Below are 18,604 nucleotides of genomic sequence, written 5' to 3'. Positions count from 1 at the left end.
GGCGTGACATCTAGATGGACACGTCCATTGCTTTCAAATTTTTGGTAATTTTTTTTTTTAAGGCATTATAGTTCCACAGGAATTCAGTGTTGGCAATTCTCAGTATCCCACCTGTCAAAGGCTCTTCTGAGTCTACCTCCTGTTCACCTCCTCCAGTAGGTGAACTTTTATGGAGCTGGCTTTGGAGTCTTAGTTGAGGATCTATTCAAATCCAGAGCCCATGGTGAGACTGTTGTGAAAGATGTTGTCCCTTTTGCTTCCCTGAGTCCCTGTTCCAGGCCATTCTTTTCTGGAGCATCACACCCAGACTAAATGCCAAACTCCAGACCCAGCCAGATGCTAGTCCCAGGGCCGGCTATGTAGTCCAGAGCACTGCAGCTGACCCTCTATTTCTGTGGTTGATGGGAAGGCCAATCTTCCTTTTTCCCCCTTCCTCATCAGCCACACAGATAACACACACCCAGCATAGATTCCTTTTTTTCCCTTACTAATTATATCCTTCTCAGTTAAGATTTTTTGAGCATTATTTTCTGTATCTATATTTGAAAGCCACATAGTTCCTTTTTCTTTTTTGAATATAAAATTTTATTTTAATGTTGAATACGATGGGGAAAAAAAAGAACCTCCGGAATACCTTAATACCTGTCCCATCTCTCCCAGTTAAGACTCAGTCCATGAGCCCCTTTTTCTTGGAGGGCTCATTGACTGACCTTCTTCCAGGAAGGGGCTGTGATACACCCTGATACTTGTCCTGATGTTCTCACGACATTAGTCCTACATTTTAAGATCCATCGTAGACATTTTTGCTTGAGGGATTCTTCTGTTGCCTCAATTCGTCGTGCCGAAAACAGAACTCATCATTGCCCTCGCCCCCCGTTCATCCTCCAGCCCACCCCACCTTCCTGTTTCTGACAACGTTCACTCAGCCTTCCATCCACGCCTCCCCCGAAGCATCTCATTGGTCACCCAAAGCCTGTTGGATCCTCTTTTTCCTTTTCCTCCCCACTACCATGATTCTACTCTAGACCCTCCGCCTGACTGATCTTTCTGCCTCTGTCTCTTTTCCCTCTCATCTATCCTGTCCGCACCATTGCCAAAGCAATCTTCCTCAACATCATTTTCCCTGGGTCATTCCCCTGCCCATGAACCCTCACTGTGTCCCATCAGCTGTAAGATCAAGTCCATTTTCCTTAGCCTTGAAATTCAAGGCCTTCCTACAGTGGTTCTTATTCTCATCCTTAAGATCACCTTTCATTTCTGCCTTACATGAACTGTTTATATGTGTCTATTGTTATTTGAATAGCATGTATTACACGCCTACCATGTGCCTGGCATGTCCTAGGTGCTCCGGGAACAGTGAATAGGGAAGTCCTTACGAATTTACTCTGTGGTCCTGGGAGCTAGCTGGTGGTGTTACCTGGAATGTCCTCCATCTCTCTAAATCCTAAACCACCTTCCAGTATCTGTTTCAAATCTCACTTTCCTCCAAAAACCTTTCCTGTACATCCAGGGCCCTCCTTACAATCCTGTGGTCTTTATTGCCTGAATTCATCAGTGGACATGTAGGAATGATCCATTCATTCATTCATTCCTCATTCAGTCACCAGACAGGTACTGAGCACCGGCTGTGTGCCAGGCATTGTGCCTGCTGTTGACCCACACGCCAGTGTGTTTTTATGGCATAATAAAAATAACAATAATAATCCTTGTTAAGCCCTCACCATGTTCAGGCCCAGTTGTATGTATATTTAATCCCGAGAACAATCTATGAATTTGGCATTGTTGTTATCCAGATTTTGCAGATAGGGAAATCAGGGTGCAGAGATGTTGAGCAATTTGACTGCGGTCATAGCAGTAGGGTTCAAATCTGGCTCTGAAGTCCTTGATCTTTTTTTTTTTTTTTAATTTTTAATTTTTTATTAACATATATTTTTATCCCCAGGGGTACAGGTCTGTGAATCGCCAGTTTTACACACTTCACAGCACTCACCATAGCACATACCCTCTCCAGTGTCCATAACCCCACCCCCGTTCTCCCAACCCCCTCCCCCCAGCAACCCTCCATTTGTTTTGTGAGATTAAGAGTCACTTATGGTTTGTCTCCCTCCCAATCCCATCTTGTTTCATTTATTCTTCTCCTACCCACTTAACCCCCCATGTTGCATCTCCACTTCCTCATATCAGGGAGATCATATGATAGTTGTCTTTCTCCGCTTGACTTATTTCGCTAAGCATGATACCCTCTAGTTCCATCCACGTCATCACAAATGGCAAGATTTCATTTATTTTTATGGCTGCATAGTATTCCATTGTGTATATATACCACATCTTCTTTATCTATTCATCTGTTGATAAAGTCCTTGATCTTAAACCCTATATTTCACTCTTAGGTGCCAGTAATATATACCATATGCATGTTTATATAAATATAAACACATAACATCTTCCCACTTAGACTCCGAATTCCTAGAGGTTAGTGACCATCTACCATATTTTCCGTATCTCCACTGCCTCATCCAGTCTTTGTGTATGGCAGGTGCTTGAATCACGTGGTTGGTGGATTGTTGGTTCTTCCATTCATTTGGAGGGAGCGCCTTCGATTTTCAACAGCAGGGAGGAATGTCTGGGGATAGAAGGGGACAGAAATAATTTCAGAACAGACCTAGATACTCTGGAATTCCTGACTTCCAGTTCTTAATTCTGTAAGCTTTGAGGATAGATTTGGACAAGAGCAGGCACTGATGTAAAAGCTCTTCAAAGGGGAATAAAATTTCCTTCTCCAAAAGCAAAACTTAACCCATGTTATGGTTGCATCGTTTCTCCCTTTCACCTTCCTGTTTCTTGTCCATTTTCCTTCATTGCCTGCAAAACCAGTTTTAACATCAGGATCCCAGATCTGCATTGACCTAATATTTCTATTTAAGATTCTCATAAGTTGAAGAATACGAACATTGGAGTTGCAATCCTGCAGCTTAATAAAGCCTGATAAGTACATATTTGAATTTAAAAAACACAGGTGGTGGGTTATTTGCATTTTAAAAGTATTCCTTCTTTCACAAAAGGATCCACTAAAGGGCTCCATTAACCAATTCCTCCTAGTGCATTTATCATACAATTTAATTTACCAAAAATTGATTTATATGCAACTCAAGTTCTAGTGAGCATGGGAGTCACATGAGCAACTTGCTTAAAATTCAGATCCTTCCCCAAACTCTTCCCCAAGATTCTAAGGTATTAGATTCCTCAGTGGGGCTCAGGCTCTTCACTGTTAAGAAGCATCCCCAGATTGTTGATGTATAGGTGGTCAGTGCAACACGCTTTGGGAAACGCGGCTTTAAAGAAACACATGCAGCCCCTACTTGGGGCTCCCCTTCTCCAGGGCTTCTCACACCCCTTAGGCCAAATGTCCTGTTTACTCTTCATTCAGTACGTTTTTTGAAATCTCTGTTTGAGGCTATACCGCTTCTCCTTCTCTGAGCTGTTAAACATCTTTCATTGTGAGTATGAAATGTTTGTCCTTTCATTTTTGAATTGAAAAAAAAAAAAAATGTAAACTACCCCCTCCAGCTGTATGTAGATAGAATTGATGTATAACACTGCGTAGGTTTAAGGTGTACAAGACGTTGATTTCATACATTTAAATTCTGCAGAGCAATTGCCACCAGAGTGTTTACCACTCCATCCTGTCAGAGAATCCCTGTTTTTTGTTTGTTTGTTTTTTGTGGTGAGAACATTTAACCTGTACTTTCTTAGCAACTTGGAAATACATAATACAGTATTATTTTCTTCTCATTTTTAACCCTTTCTTTTACTCTTAGGTATCTCCTTGGATCTTCTTATTCTCATTTCTTAATTCTTACAACCCTCCTGTGAACTAGCCATCTTTCCATACACCCTACCTGGCTGCCTCAGCCTCTCCCCTTTAGTGCTCTTGATCTGGATGTTGAGGGCTCTGGCTTGGTCCAGAAATACCAGGCATTGGAGGAATAGTGACCCTGCTGAGGTTTCTCTTAGCCAAATGTAGGGCCCTTTGTTCTCTCTCCTTATCATCTTTTCTCAAAAAGGGCCAAATTTTTTTTTTAAACTAAACAAATCATGAGAACGGCTTACTTTGGCATGATTCCATTCCTCTGTGAGTGTTAATCCAGGGCCTCGAGAAATGAATGCCAGAAATGTGCATTTAAAATATGATTATAGTTTAATGAAATTTGTTTAAAAACTAGATTCCACGACATTTACAGCATGTGTATCTATGTATTTAATATATCATTGATCTTTTTAAAAGTCAGTTGCTTGACCCATATTTTCCTCTGATTACTTTTCTAAATCTCTTGTAATCTCCAAAAACATTTGGGGATTTCTATACTTCAGAGATTTTTTTTTTTTTCTCCTTTATTAATCCTGTATATCCCTGAATTTCACTCTGGGTAAAGGTTCTCTGGGGTGACCTGGAGTTTGTTAAAATAATAAAAGCAATGGGAGAGCAAACTGGTGCTTCTGGATACTGGTTGGAAATCTTTTCTTTTAATAGATTTATCAGAGTTTACTTCCCCTGAAATAATGAGCTCTTAATAGCCTTGTTTGACTTCCTTAAGAACATAGCCAGAGGTTGTGCTGTTTGTTCACTGGGACTTTGTGTACCTTCTTTAACCCATTCAGTGCTGGGCTCGTCTCCCTGATCAAGGGCGAGAGACCTTCTGAGATGAGGTGGTGGGGGAGGGGGCTGGAGGCCATGGAGGGCAGGGATGTGGTTGTCCCTGGGCTAAGACAAAGGTGAGAGGGAAAAGTAGTTTCAGGTTGCCTGAGAAGCCCTTGCAAGCACGAACTCATTTAATATGTCCAGCATGATTCCATTTTTGGAGAAGAGAATACAGTACCTAAAAAAGAAAATTGGGCAGGAACCTCTGGATGGTGGGATTACAACAGATTTTTTTTTTTCTTTTCTGAATTTTCCAGTGTTGCTACAGTGACCATGTATTACTGCAAAAAGCCATTTAAAAGAGAGAAGGAGATGTGCTTGGCCTCACCTCTTGAGTCTCCTTCCCGAGGGACCTAATCTTTAATAGATTTATTTCAAACCTAAGCATCGCATGGAGCAGTGTGGTGAGAGGAAGGCTCTCATGAGGAGGCCCTGAGCAGCCCAGCCAACAAAAGGCCGTCCTGCAATGGAAGGCCGCTGCTGTGCTGCCCAGCTTCTGAGCCTCGGTGTGTGCGCCTGAGTGTGTGTGAAGGCCTGCCACTCCTTACACTTGTCCACTAAGAGATGATTGCATTGCGTTGCGAATTTTAACTTTGTCTTCTTTCTTTTTTCCTTTCCCTTCCCCTCCTCACCCCTTCCCTCCTCCTTTCCCTCCTCAAGGCCTCTCCCATCTCATGATGAGCGAACAAGGTAGGTGCTTGGTGCTTGCAACATTGCAGCTGCCCCGAATTGCTTGCCTTCGTGCCTCTGGCTGGCCGCTCGGAGTCTCATTGTTGCTGGCAGGCCGTTTGCTGCCTGTCCCTCCCGCTGTGGGCCAGGCTGGCAGCAGGCCACCCTGGGGTGGGGGGTACCGTTCCCGATGCATCTTGGTTTCCTGTCCCCATCATCCCTTTGGCTTGTCCATTCTGCACCACCATTTGTCATCCCGGGCACTGGCCCTGCAGGGCTGCCTCCAAGAGAGAAGCATGAAACAAGGCATGACGGTGTCGATAATGGGGGTGAATGGAGCTAATTTCCGAGCAACAGAGCGGTTAACTTCCTCCTGCTCCTCCCCGGGCCCCATGCTGGGGCCCTGTGGTTGGAGGAGAGGAGCTGGGCTTCTCCCCGATTTTCACTCTGAGTAAAGGTTTGCTTTTTGTCTTCCCCTCCATCCCATTGCCCACTGTAATGACTTTCAGCCCCACATGGTCAAAGGAAGCCCTTGGGGGTTTGACTGTTTTCAGTTTTATATAAAAGCAAAAACCACCCAAAGAACATGCTAATGTCTTCATGGCAGGATTCTAACTCATTATACACCCTGAAGAAAACTGCATATAAAGATCTGTAAATTCAGCATCTGCAACCTAAAATATTCAAATATGCAGGGAATGAGCTGTGCAGGAAATTCAGCTCAGCTAAGCACAGGGTGGGCTGTGAATGAAGCCTTTTTCTCCTAAATAAAAATTTTCCACATCATCAGCCTAAATCAGGATTTGAGAACTGAGCCTACTTAAAATTGTCTTTTCCTTCACTGTTCAATTGCTACTATTGTGTTTCTTCTGAGCCTTGGGATGATTGTCAGATTGGTCTACCTGCCTTGCCCTGACACCCAAAGACTGTACTTCAATTTCTCTTATCTGTTTCTTTGCAAAAAACACATGGGACAATGGTACCTCTTCTGGAGGACGAAAGGAAAGGGCAAGGTGGGGCCCATCTATGTTGTCTGGTTTTTCTCGATATTTTGAGGAGGGTGAGGCAATCCTGAAGGGTCACTTTCCTTCCCTGTTCAATTACACTGGACCCATCAGTTGGTGTTGCTGTAAAGGGGAGTATGCTCAGATCAACAAACCACCCACGGCTGAGAGAAGTTTGCTTATGATGTCCAGGGAGCTGTGGTGGTGGGCAGTTGAGGGCATCCTGACTTGACAAGACAGTGTAATGAGGAAGCACACCTTCCCAATAGAATTGAATCCTCCCGAACTCAGCCAAGATCTGCGATGCGGACTCGACTTTCAGTGAAGATACGGTCTGGGATAGAGTGAATGTCAAAGGACAGAGCTGGAGACAGGAAGTCAGGGGACTTCGGCAGTGTTAGATGGAGCTCTGGAAGAGAGTGGGATAAAGCCTCATTATCCTTGTCTGAGGATGAGGGAAGTTATCTGCTGACAGCAGCTAACTATGAAGTACATATGAGTAGAGAGGATGCACTGGATGTCAGCCTGGTGTCTGGGAATTTGGGAAAGTTAAGCACTTCTCTGCAAACCAGGATGCCCCAGGCTCTTTGAATTACTGGAATCTGATTGGCCTGACTTTGATAGCAAGTTCCCACATAGCTCAGTCTCCACACTGGTCTGAACAACAATGTGGAGAATCTGTATTATCTCCCTCCCCCCACTCTCCCACCCCCTCCTCAGTTTCTCTTGGGCCCCCAGCATGATGTGTACCTGAGCAGAGAATTCGCACATACCCATGTAGGCATGCTCTGGGCTAAGTCCAGCACTTTCTAGAAATAGAGTCTTGAAGCAATGAAAGAATGACAGACACAACAGATACCATGAATTCCTCATTAAAGAGATTTCCAAGAAAGGATGCAGAATTCTTCTGGGTGGTCAGTGTCTCTAAGTGTTTAAGTTGCAACTTGCAGTTTAATCTGTTTTGGGGAAGGTTCTTTGACTGCATCCCCCTCCACTCATGTTTTCCCTATCCCACTCCCTTCTCTGTTCTTGCCCTGTGACCACTGCCCAAGAAGTCAACCCTGCTTCCCACCTCCACTGCTTTTCTTCCCCTCTTCCTTCACCATGAAAGAAAGATTTCTCTCTGGTTCCCACGGAATCTCCAGCATTGGTTTCTGATGCCCGAAAGTATGTCCAGGAATACTTACCTGTGTTGTATGTGTGCACCACTTGTACATGTATGTGACACTCTTGGTCGCCGTAACTCATGTTAATGGTGGGAAAATGCCACCGGAGAACTTGGCTTTGTTGAGACTTTCCCAAACCAAGTTTACGTCAGTGAAGTGTGTTCAGTTTCACATACATGTGGCTGCCCAGTGCTCTTGCATGCAGACTTTACCATGTTTCTAAGGACGGGCCTGGGAAGAAACAAATGGGGAAAGCTTAAGCGTGAAGCTGATGAGGGCAGCTGGCAAAGCTGTTTTGGCTTGTTTAGGCTTCACATTGTGCATTTGTCTTGTGCTGCTTTCTCAAGGTACTGTGCTGTTGCATTTACTGTTGTGAGTTTTTGTGGTGTCTGTTATATTTATTTGTGTGTCTGCAGTGTGCTGATGTTTTCCTCTCCCTGCTCTCTCTCTCTCTCTCTCTCTTTCTCTCACCGCCTCCGTGGTGGACACCATGCTTCCTCTACTTAACTGGACCTTCCACTTCATTTCTGTAGGTAGAAGTAAAGGTAGAGATGATTTTATTTTTCTCATTATAACTATCAATCTGCCTTCTGCAATATTCATGCCTCCAGGGGGAATTGTCGATTCTGATGAATACAGTCCAGATTATAACTGAGTGCTTTTAACAACAACTAAACAAATAAATAAATAAAAAGCCAATGCTATCATTTCCCTTCAGTGCACTTCATGTTCGGTGGTTGGGGTTCATTCCGAGTTGGCCTGCCTCCCTCTGAATCCAGGATGGGACTTTATCCATTATGACGTGCTATTTCTAGCAGAAACCGGGGACTCTGAAAGTAGTTATGCAGAACTATTTCACTTAAATGTGGAGTTGTCTGAGATTCTGTCCCGGTCAGTGTTCAGAGGAACAGGGGAGATGTGAGATGCCATACTGTTGTTTCCATTCCTGGAAATCCTGGAATCGAGACAGCATCTGTGAGGGGAGGATGATAAGAAAGGGGAGAGGAGTGGTGTATTGCTTGAAATTTAATGTAAAATTTGGGGGATTCGTATGTATTGCTGTTTTATCTTCTGTGTTTCCTGCATTTGGGGGAGTAGAAATGTCCTGACTGGGGGCAATGGGCTAAGAAGGGAGGGACCGAGAAGAGCTGTGGAAGGACACGGGAATGACCGTGCCCTCCATCGGAAGAGCATGGAGAAAGGGAACACTGGACTGTCACTTCCAAAGTCTACCTTCGCCAGGTAGGCAGGGAACAGGAGAGGCGCAGAGAGGGTGGGCTTGCTCCAGTGCTCTGACGGGGCTTTCAGCATCACACCTTTGGGGAGAGCACAGCTCACTCCTTCACTCAATCAAAGCTGTCGGAGACCCGAGCCCAAGAACATGGCTCACCAGCTCAAGTTGGATTAGCTGGGCAGCAGCGAAGGGAGAGTTGAACTGATAAATTATAAATATGAATCTACGTCCGGTTCTCTTCTCTTCCCTCCTCACTCTCCAGCCCTATCTCCGTGGAGCTGCGTACCGCTGCTTGCTGCAAAGACTGGCAAATCACAGGAATAGGAAATGTGAATTCTGGCGTGCGGATGTTGAAGGGGCTGACAGCTCACTGAACGTGCTGATTTGACTCGGGTCTGAGAACGGGCCATCTCTCTTTTGAGTTTTATGCTTTTCTGGATTTTTCAAGTTATGTATGGTTACCTTGGAAGCAGTTTGGGTCTTTCCACTTTGGAGTCAGCTGATTGCCTATTCTTTTTACACTAACCACAGGAGGGCTCATTTTCAGAAATTTGTCACGGGGAACCGTTACCCCATTATGAGCTGGGAGCCTTTGGAAAGGAGGTGGGAAAAGGAGAAGAGGCAGAGGTAGGCTGAGTGGAAGCAGACATCTGTGTCTGCCCCTTCCGCTTCTCTGCTTCGTTCAACCAGAGGCTGCCAGAGATCTCCTCAGAGGCAAAGCCACCAATCCTTTCCGAGGACTCAGCCCTTCTGAAGCATGTAACTGTGTGTCCTCTGCCCCTCTTCTCACTGGCGTCTGCGAGAATACACGAGAGGGAGTCTTCCTGTCTTCTTCCCTTCCCACGCCTCCAAATCTCTCCTTTTCTCTCTGTCATCCCCTAAACCGTCCCATAAGATAGATCTTCCTTGCTTTTGCACATGGGTACCTTCTTTTCTTTCTCTGGCTGCTGCTACCTCTGAGCATGTCCTTTGTACCAGCAACTGTGCCCTGTGCTTTCTATGTCTTATTGTCCTTAATCCCCACACCTGTTGTATAAGGTAGGTGATGGTGTTACCGCGGCTTTATGGAGAAGTACAAGGCTCAGAGAGCTATGTTTGCCTATGTCAGTTGGCTACTAAGTGGAAATGAAACTCAGAATCTGGGCCCCTAACCTCTGCTCCTACGGCCTGTCTTCGATCCGAGGATGCCTTCCACGGATGTCCCTCCCAGCTGCTTTCCTGGCACGGACCTGTCTCAGGTCCCAGCCTGCCACTTTGCATTCTCTGTAACACAGGTCCCTGTAAATATTCCACTGCTGTGACCTCAGTGTGTCTGAAGTCAACCTTCATATGAGCTTCCCTTTGCGACGTCCCAATTTTCGTTCATGGTGCCTCGGTCCTCCTCATCACCCAGACTTGAAAACCAGGAATCGCGTTCTATCCTTCCTGAACTTTTCTGTGTCCTGGGTGACCAGTTGAGAGATCTTACTGAGATTCTCCTCTGGAATATCCCATGCATCTCTACTGTCAACACCCTCATTCAGTCCCCAGGTAGCCCTTATTTGATTTTTGCCCAAGCCTCATTGTCCTCCTGCCCCTTCCAGGCTGTCCAGTAACTGAGAACTACTTACGCTCTGCTGTCCTCCACCTGGGATGCAGAATTAGCTATCTCACTTTTGAAGTCGTCCCTAAGATGGCCTAGTGTACCTTTAATCTTCTCTCCTATTAATCTTAGATGCAAAATTGTTGCCAAATAGGGTACCGCGGAACCTTCCTGGACCTTTCCTCTTCTGCTAGCTTTACTGATTCTCTTTCTCTCTCCGGTAACCACTCCTCCTCACCTTTGTTCTGCCCATTGAAATCGCACAGAGATTTCATTTCCTAGTTGTTGCTCTCTGTCCTTGAGTGCTGTATTCGGAGGTGAGCTCGCACTTCATATATTTCTCTAATATTTTCTATTAGAGTTACTGGGGAGCTGGACCACTCCACTCTGCAAGATGGGCAAGGATGTGGAAGGCAAACATATTTATTTGTTAATGTCCAGATGTGTGTAGCATTGTAGGGTGCATGTGGAAGGGAGTCCAAATCTCTAATCCTTCTTAGTCTGCTGTCAATCATCTTCCTAAAAGTGAAAATAAAGCAAAATTAAAATTAAATCGGATCATGTAGCTCATCTGTTCAAAAGCTTTTGAAGGATTCTCATTGTATAATTGTCAGTGTGCCTCCCCAGCTTTATTTTCTATAATACCTTCCACTGCACACTCTCACCCCTGCCGGCCCCCTGTCTCCTGAAGTCAACAACTCACTCCACCTGAATTCACATTATGGTTTCCTGCCTTTAGTCTTTGGCGGGGGCTCTGCCCTCTTTCTTGAATGTCCTTGGAATACCCTTCCTCTCCTTATCACGCTTTAAAGCCAAGCCTCCTAGGTGTGGCAGACTTGGTGCTTCTGTTACCAGAGTTCCTCGCCAAAGTGCCTTCAATCCAATTTACTTGTGTGTTTCGGGCAGCCTCTCCCTACAGGACAGAGGCTGCATCTTGGTCATTTCTGTTACTTACACTGCATTTAGCTCCGAATTTGGTCCAGAATCGTACACCAACCTGTGTCCCTTATCACTGGCCTCCTCAGCCTCGTAACCGCCTGAGCCAAGAAGCCCCAGTGGGTCATGGACGGAGGCCAAATGTTGTGGTTCCACTTCTCTCCTCACCCAGGCCTTCTCTTGGCCCTGTGTGTGCAAATGACAGAGGGCAATGGTCCCAGATGGGTTGCATCAGAATAAAAGCAGGAAAAGTCTTGGGATTTATTCTTAGGAGATTGTCAGAGGAAAGAAAGCCTCAGATCTTGTCATTCTTCAAAGCTGAGCAGCAAAGCAGTGAGAGCAGAATGGAAAGAATCATGACGTGAAATCTAGGAGACAGAGTGGGATGTATGCGTATACGTACAGGCTGTGATGGTCATCGCCACATTCAGGAAGCCTTTGGGCTGCCCTGAGCCAAAAGCCATTGTGACTACTAGGAAGTGACTGAGTAGGGGAGGTACACAGCAACCCGCCTTGGTCAGCTTTTTGGACCTGATTTTGACAGTCTTTGTTTAAATGTTGAGTGTGTTTTAGCTTCTATCCTCTTTTTCTTATGGACTTAGGGATTGTCCATTCTGGGTTAGGTCACCAAATATTTTTCCTTGAAACTGAACCTGGGGTAGATGTTGCAGACTCCGTGTCAACAGGGGCCTGATAGGTGTCATCAAGGAGCAGATCCCGTGTAAGAAAAGTCCTGGTGTGAGATCAGCAACAGAGAGAGGCGGGGACAATGACAAACGGGGGAGCACACATCGCATCAAGGGCGGCGGGCTCTGCTCTGCTCCTGCTAGTTGCTGCCACAAAGAATGCATGCCCAGTGTCCCGAGATCCTCAAGAAAAGCCGGAAGTGGATTTATAAAAATATATAAATATAAATAAATATAAAAATTTATACAAATATAAGTTTATATATATTTATAAATATATAAATATAAATATATGTAAACTTTATAAATATAAATAAATATAAAAATTTATAAAAATATAAGTTTATGGCATCTTTCATTTTAAGTACATATGTATATATGTATGTATATATGAACACACTGTAGGCCACAAGCTACAAGCTTTTGACCTTTGGCTTGAGGAAGAAGGAGTAAGATTTCTCACTGAACGTCAGTGGTGGGAAGCAGTCACTGTCAGCAGCCTTGATTCCATTTCTCTTTGCCTGTAGCAGCGGTCAGGGAGCAGGAAACTTTCCTACCCTCAGTACTGCTGCCGGGGAGCCCGATCCACGTGTTGGGTGAAGTTGGTTTTGTAAAGCAGGGTAGGCATGCTTGTGGAGGGTAGGACAAATGCTGAGAATGACCAGGAAGAGCAGTCACAGACTGCAACAATGGCCAAGAAGTTTCACGAATTTTAAATCCCGAGGGCAGTGGAGGGTGGCATTTACTTTCTTTTTCCTTTTTTACAGAGCCCTTTATTACTGGACTAGAGAGTGTTGACCCCAAGATCTACTTTAATCTGTTAGAACTTAAAGATCTCTTTCAATTTATTTGCATGTATTTTTCCCCATGTAGATTTGATCATTTGCCTTCCAGTCCTGAACTAGTCAATATTGGCCAAACTAGAAGGAGATAATCAAGCTACATGAACTCGAATGTGATTCCATATAGATTGTATTTTGCTGATAATAACATTAAGAGAGCTGGTTTGAGGAGTTGAGCCCTCTCTAGTCCCTGCTAGGACCAGAAAGCCCTGCAAAGAAGTTACTGTTTTGATAGCCAACTGTTTATGCAAATTAGTAAATGCAATGCCAGCTACTAATTATGAAAATAAACTCATCTGTGCTCTATAAATATCTAATTATAATAAAATAGGGGCAATATTACATTTCCATCTCTTGCCTCATCTCTTTCTCATCTACCAGTGATCTGTCCTCTTGACAATAAAATCACTTTGTTTTTTTTAAAGAAGCCTGTTTTCCCTGCCTCTTTCCCCCCCTTCTAAGGTTTTGAAAGTCTGCGGGGGAAAATAGATTTATTTTCAACATAGATTTATTTTCAACATTTTCAAATTGCCTGATTTTAGCAACTCTGTGTTTTTGACATTGATGTCTTTGAAATTGTGCTTTAAAAATATGAAGTGTTTATTTTAAATTTCCTTGTTTAGAAATTTTCATTGGACAGTGAAGACTTTTTTTTTTAGAACAGTTGTTCTTGGAGTTTTTTTTTTTTTAAATGTTAATGTGAGCAGATTTATTAGTAAAATGTGTGATGGATCAATGGGATGTTTCAATTAAATTCCAATTGACCACATCAAGGAAAATATTGCTCAGATTTCCAAGCAACATGCTTATTTCCTTCTCAATTATCAATTTGGATTAATTGGTTATGCACAGATTTTATATCTGTGTGTGTATATATATCATAAAACACTTTCTCCTTGAACTTGAGTAGTGCTCTGCTTGTATAGCCTTTAATCAAACAAAGTTGGTTGATCTTAGAGGTATAGACTTTAATCAAACCGAGTTGGTTAATCTTAGAGGATAGATAATTTTCAACTGTAGATCTCTAGGTAGACCCACATAAACTTAACTGATAGCATCGACACGTAAAGGATCTTTCGAATTCAATTGTGACATGCTTATGCCACATCTCTTTTATAAAGCTAGAATCCAGAAGGGTAACGTGGTGGAAAAAACATTTGATAAGAAAACAAGCAAATGTGTTGCCTTGTGTGCTTGGGCTTGTACATGTCATGGACTATTTCTCTGGTGTGCAGGGCAGTGTAGTGTATCTGGGTGTAGGTATAATTTCTCCACATACATATTTACAGGTTTATCGTGGTTGAATGTGTTCTTGCATGTGGCTTGCATACGTAGTATACTGAAAAGAATACAGTCCAGGGAGCCGTGCCTCTGAATTTAGCGTATTGTCTGCTGTAACATCAGAAAAGTGATGTTTAGTCACCATTCGGCAAATACTGACAGAGAGCCAACGATGTGCTGGGCCAGGACCAGGTGCTGAGGACACAGGACAAGCTACGCAGACATGGGCCGGGCCTCCAACACCTCGGTGACGGTCCACAGCAGTATGAAAATGGCTTTTGGATGTAACAGCTACCTCTCGTCCTAAAGTTTTAAATAAATTCAGTGTTCAGCATATTAATGTATCTGGAGTTTTAGAAGTAATTTTATGAATTTATCTTGAAGGGAAACTGTCAGGTAATACTTGAGTTCAAATCGCCCACCCTTTAAATTCTCCGATCCAGGGAAGAGAATATTCTTTGCAGGTGAACAAGCAGGAATTTTTCATTTTTTCATTCACTCGCTTATTGGGAGAGAGCACACACGGTGTAATATGTTAAGTTCACACTCAAGAGTACGCTTAAATATTTAACCTGTATACGCCCCTGTCAGTGCCCACCCCCCCCCCATAAGGTCCTGTCCTGCTACTTTCTGTCTCTTATTTTTAATATAGTGTTCTCCACTCCAAAGCTCTGCATATCCATGTAGAAATCTACCAGCAGGCAGGCTCCAGAGTGCTTTCGTTTTCATGAAGGAAGGCTAGCCTTGTGAGAAAGGAAGGCAATTGTGATTTTTATTGTGTGTCAACAGAGTCACGAATGTTGTCATTCGGGGAGGTGTGTAGCTTTGCTCTGTCTTTGATGGCACTCGGATTTCCTTCTGCACAAAGAGAACATCTAATTGATATCATTGGGCTTTTCTTTTCTTTTTTTCCTAAGGCATTAGTGGCTAGTAGAACAGCAGAGGTAGAAAGGACCATATGCTTTGTAAAAAGCCAGACTAATAACACTTTTTGATGGACATCTGATTTTTAAAAGTGCGGCATCTTTCATTAAAATTTACGTGTGAAGGAGGGGCGGGCGCGGTGACATGAAAGCTAATGCAGCTTGCGCGTCTTGACATAATAACAATCACAAGAAACGGGAGATCCCAGATGGCAGCTTGGCCTTTGCCATCCTTTTAATAAGCTACTAACTGCTAATTATTTCACTCTTTGGGGCAAGTTAATTTACTGTTGACTCTTAAAGAGATACTGCTCTTTTTTTCCCTCCGTCGCCAAAATCAGAGCCCTTTCACCTCGAGCTGTTGCAAGTGCTTCCCTGTGGGTTGAAAGCTTGTCAGATGATGGTAACAATGATGGCAAGTACTGGGGCAGAAAATGTTCCTTAATAAATAATATTTTCTCGCTTTCTTTGAATTTAGAAAAAATATATATATTTTTAAATGCGCTTGGCTAGGGATCCGTTGTGTGCGCTTGCATGCATGTGTGTAAAAGCAAGAGATCAGGGACCCATACAGGGAGAGGATCTGAAATCTGGAGCCTGTTTTAGAGTGAAAGAACAGCTGCCTTTTAAATGGTTGCTAATTCTGACAATTAATGCTGTTTTGTGAGTGTGTGATTTTCTGTGATAGCGGTGAGGAGGGATGATGGTGTGTAATAGCTCACTTCCTAAGCGTTATGGTAATGTAGCGCACTGATGAAAGACAGCGGGGTCCGCGTGTTGTGGAGCCCTTTTGAATGAAGAGCCTGCAGAACATGCTTTTTTCTGGGTTTCGACTTCCTTAGGATGATTTCGTATTTTAGCACAGGCGCAGATTATTAAATAAGTGTGCAAGTGGCCTTGGATGCATCGGGAGTGTTTGGAAAAGATCCTTGTTTGCAACGAGCTGTCTCACAATCAAAATATTTACTTAAAGATAAGCTAATGACTGTGTCTTGCAAATGCTTGTGGATCCATTATTGAAATGAGAGTCAGTTCTTTGGCTTGATACTATCTGGAACTAGATCTCAAACCTCAATACTATTGGGTGTAGATGTGTTTGTATTATAATTCTCTCAAAACAAAATAACTTGGGTGTCAGACAACAAACAGAGGTAGGAAAATTTCTTAACCCATTTTCTTAAGCTGAATTAAGTGGTTACTATGATCAGTTGTACCTTGCTGCTCTTAAGAATTAGGAAACTTGGGGCACCTGGGTGGCTCAGTGGGTTAAAGCCTCTGCTTTCGGCTTGGGTCATGGTCCCGGGGTCCTGGGATCGAGCCCCGCGTCGGGCTCTCTGCTCGGCGGGGAGCCTGCTTCCCTCTCTCTCTCTCTGCCTCTCTGCCTATTTGTGATCTCTGTCTGTCAAATAAATAAAATCTTAAAAGAAAAAAAAAAAGAATTAGGAAACCGGGGTGGGGTTGGGGAGGCACCTGGGTAGCTCAGTTGTTAAGTGGCTGCCTTCAGCTCAGGTGGTGGTCCCAGGGTTCTGGGATCAGAGCCCATATGGGGCTTCCTGCTGGGTGGGAAGCCTGCTTCTGCTTCTCCCGCTCTCCCTGCTTGTGTTCCCTCTCTCGCTATCTCTCTCTCTCTCTCTCTCTGTGTCAAATAAATAAATAAATAAAATCATTAAAAAAAAAAAAGAATTACTAAACAGTGGGGCACCTGGGTGGTGTAGTCGGTTAGGCGTGTGACTCTTGATTTCAGCTCAGGTAGTGATCTCAGGGTTGTGAGATCGAGCCCTGCATCTGACTCTGTGCTCAGTGCGAAGTCGGCTTGCCCCTTTCTCTCTGCTCCTCCCCCTACTTGTTCCATCTCGCTCAAATAAATAAGTAACAAATAAATAAAATATTAAAAAAAAAAAGAATTGCTGAATGGTTTAAAATATGCATTGAAAAAACACATTTTCCAATTCTTGGTGCAATCTCTGAACATCTGTGAGTTTTGTAGGGTACTATCTTGTCTCAAGTGACTTGTGTGTTGTTTCTCAGTTGATGGGAGGACTGTGGAAATCAATCAAACGCTAATTAACTTGCTTATTGTTTAAGTCTAGAGGAACTGGACACGTTTTAAGTGTTATATTTCTTTAAAACTAGTGCTTCACCTGATTTCAAAATAACCCCAAGGAAATATACCAGCGTGTGTGTGTATTTGGGGAGGTTTTGTCATCTTTCAGAATCTGATATTATACAGTGTGTTCAGCCAGATTGCCAACTTCTTAAAGAATTTTGAGAAATGCTAATAATATTCCAAGGAAAAAAAAAGCACTGAGAAAAATAAGTTCTCAAAACATAGGTTGAAGACAAAATGAAACATTGTTTTTTGACCGTAAGACTTCTAAGCGCCTTTGTTATGACAATGAAAGTTATACATTGTTGAGAAAGAAAATGTAGTTTTCAAAGTTACCCAAATTTATGTGATGTGAAATCTTTTTTTTTTTTTTTTTAATAATTTACATTTTGGATGAGGAGAGCTAGAATTAAAACTGGTGTTCAGTTGAGAAACTTGGGACAAGATAATTCTCGAGTCTTTTTCAAGTCTAATATTATAAGTTGTCGCGTCTCTAGAATTTGAAAGAGGCTTTTGGATTGGCTTTACTCAAGAATCTTCGTAACTGCATTTTCTGTTTTGATTGGGAATAGTTTTTTGGAGGGATTAGTTTCAATAGGGAAATTACTGCTTCCTGGTAAAATGCATAACACAGATGTTAAAACAACTGCAGTTTTAAAGACACTAGTCTTGTTAACACGCTTCCAGTTTGTATTACCTAAGTAGTCCGACGGATCTCTATCCACTGTGTGTAAACAGCGTTCCTGATAAATGGCCTGCTTCACTGCAGGAAGGGCTGATCTCAGCATAAGAGGAGAAAATTACTGGGAACTTTAAGTTTTATTTGCTTTGAAATTTGGAGCTGGTGAACAGTCCTTGTGGTTATCAGTTTATTGCTAAGACCATTCATCCGAACGCTCTGAGAGTTTGACTATCGATGCCTTTTTTTTTTTTCCCCAGTGAACACATAGGTAGAAGACATTCTTCCCAGAAAGAATGACTTGTACTGTGTTTAAGAATCAGTGGCTCAACTAAGGATTTTGTGGGCTCTCTCACTGCAAGGCAGAGGCCTTTGTCCTATTTCTGTGCTGTCCTTTCAGCATGAAGTGGCTGCCGTTGGTCATCTGTTGTGGGCTATTCACCTGGGGCTCTTAATCTGGTTATGGAGACATAGTTTGCTGAGCCAGCCAGACCCTCCCCGAGTGACCACTAATGACCATTTACAAATGTCTTGGCCAAAATTGTTATGGGATGGGTGACATTCCCAGTTCTAAACTAATTGATCCAGGTGGTAGTTGAGCCTCGAACACCCGACATCCTGGTGTGAATAACTCTAATGCAGGGTCAACATTTGGTATAAAAAAAACCCTGAGATACGTGTCAGAAGACTAGTTTGGGATGCTGGCGGAGAAAACAGGACAGATCAGAGCGCTGAGGTTAGTGCTTGACCTTTACGAGGTATACAGCCTTGTTAAGCCTTATCCTGATAAGTAAAA

At 43.3% G+C, this 18,604-nt stretch overlaps 1 protein-coding gene across 45 annotated transcripts in view; it reads left to right on the top strand.

The window, feature by feature from the left end:
- The window catches only part of NRXN3 (neurexin 3), a 1,567,429-nt gene that overhangs the window by 111,681 nt on the left and 1,437,144 nt on the right, over positions 1-18,604 (top strand). For 33 of the 45 annotated variants that reach the window (XM_032341547.1, XM_032341518.1, XM_032341523.1 and 30 more), the window contains exons 4-5: positions 5,360-5,389; positions 8,072-8,083. The exons of 4 other annotated variants lie outside the window; for them this stretch is intronic. In XM_032341547.1, coding sequence (XP_032197438.1) covers positions 5,360-5,389; positions 8,072-8,083 — 42 coding nt within the window. The remainder of the gene's footprint in view (positions 1-5,359; positions 5,390-8,071; positions 8,084-18,604) is intronic. 8 more of the 45 variants (XM_032341551.1, XM_032341519.1, XM_032341525.1 and 5 more) reach the window with 1 other exon arrangement.

The sequence above is a fragment of the Mustela erminea genome, chromosome 5 (assembly GCF_009829155.1).
Source record: "Mustela erminea isolate mMusErm1 chromosome 5, mMusErm1.Pri, whole genome shotgun sequence".
In the NCBI taxonomy this organism is placed as follows: domain Eukaryota; kingdom Metazoa; phylum Chordata; class Mammalia; order Carnivora; family Mustelidae; genus Mustela; species Mustela erminea.
The sequence above is the reverse complement of the archived record's forward strand: the minus strand, read 5'-3'. Positions and strand labels throughout refer to the sequence as shown.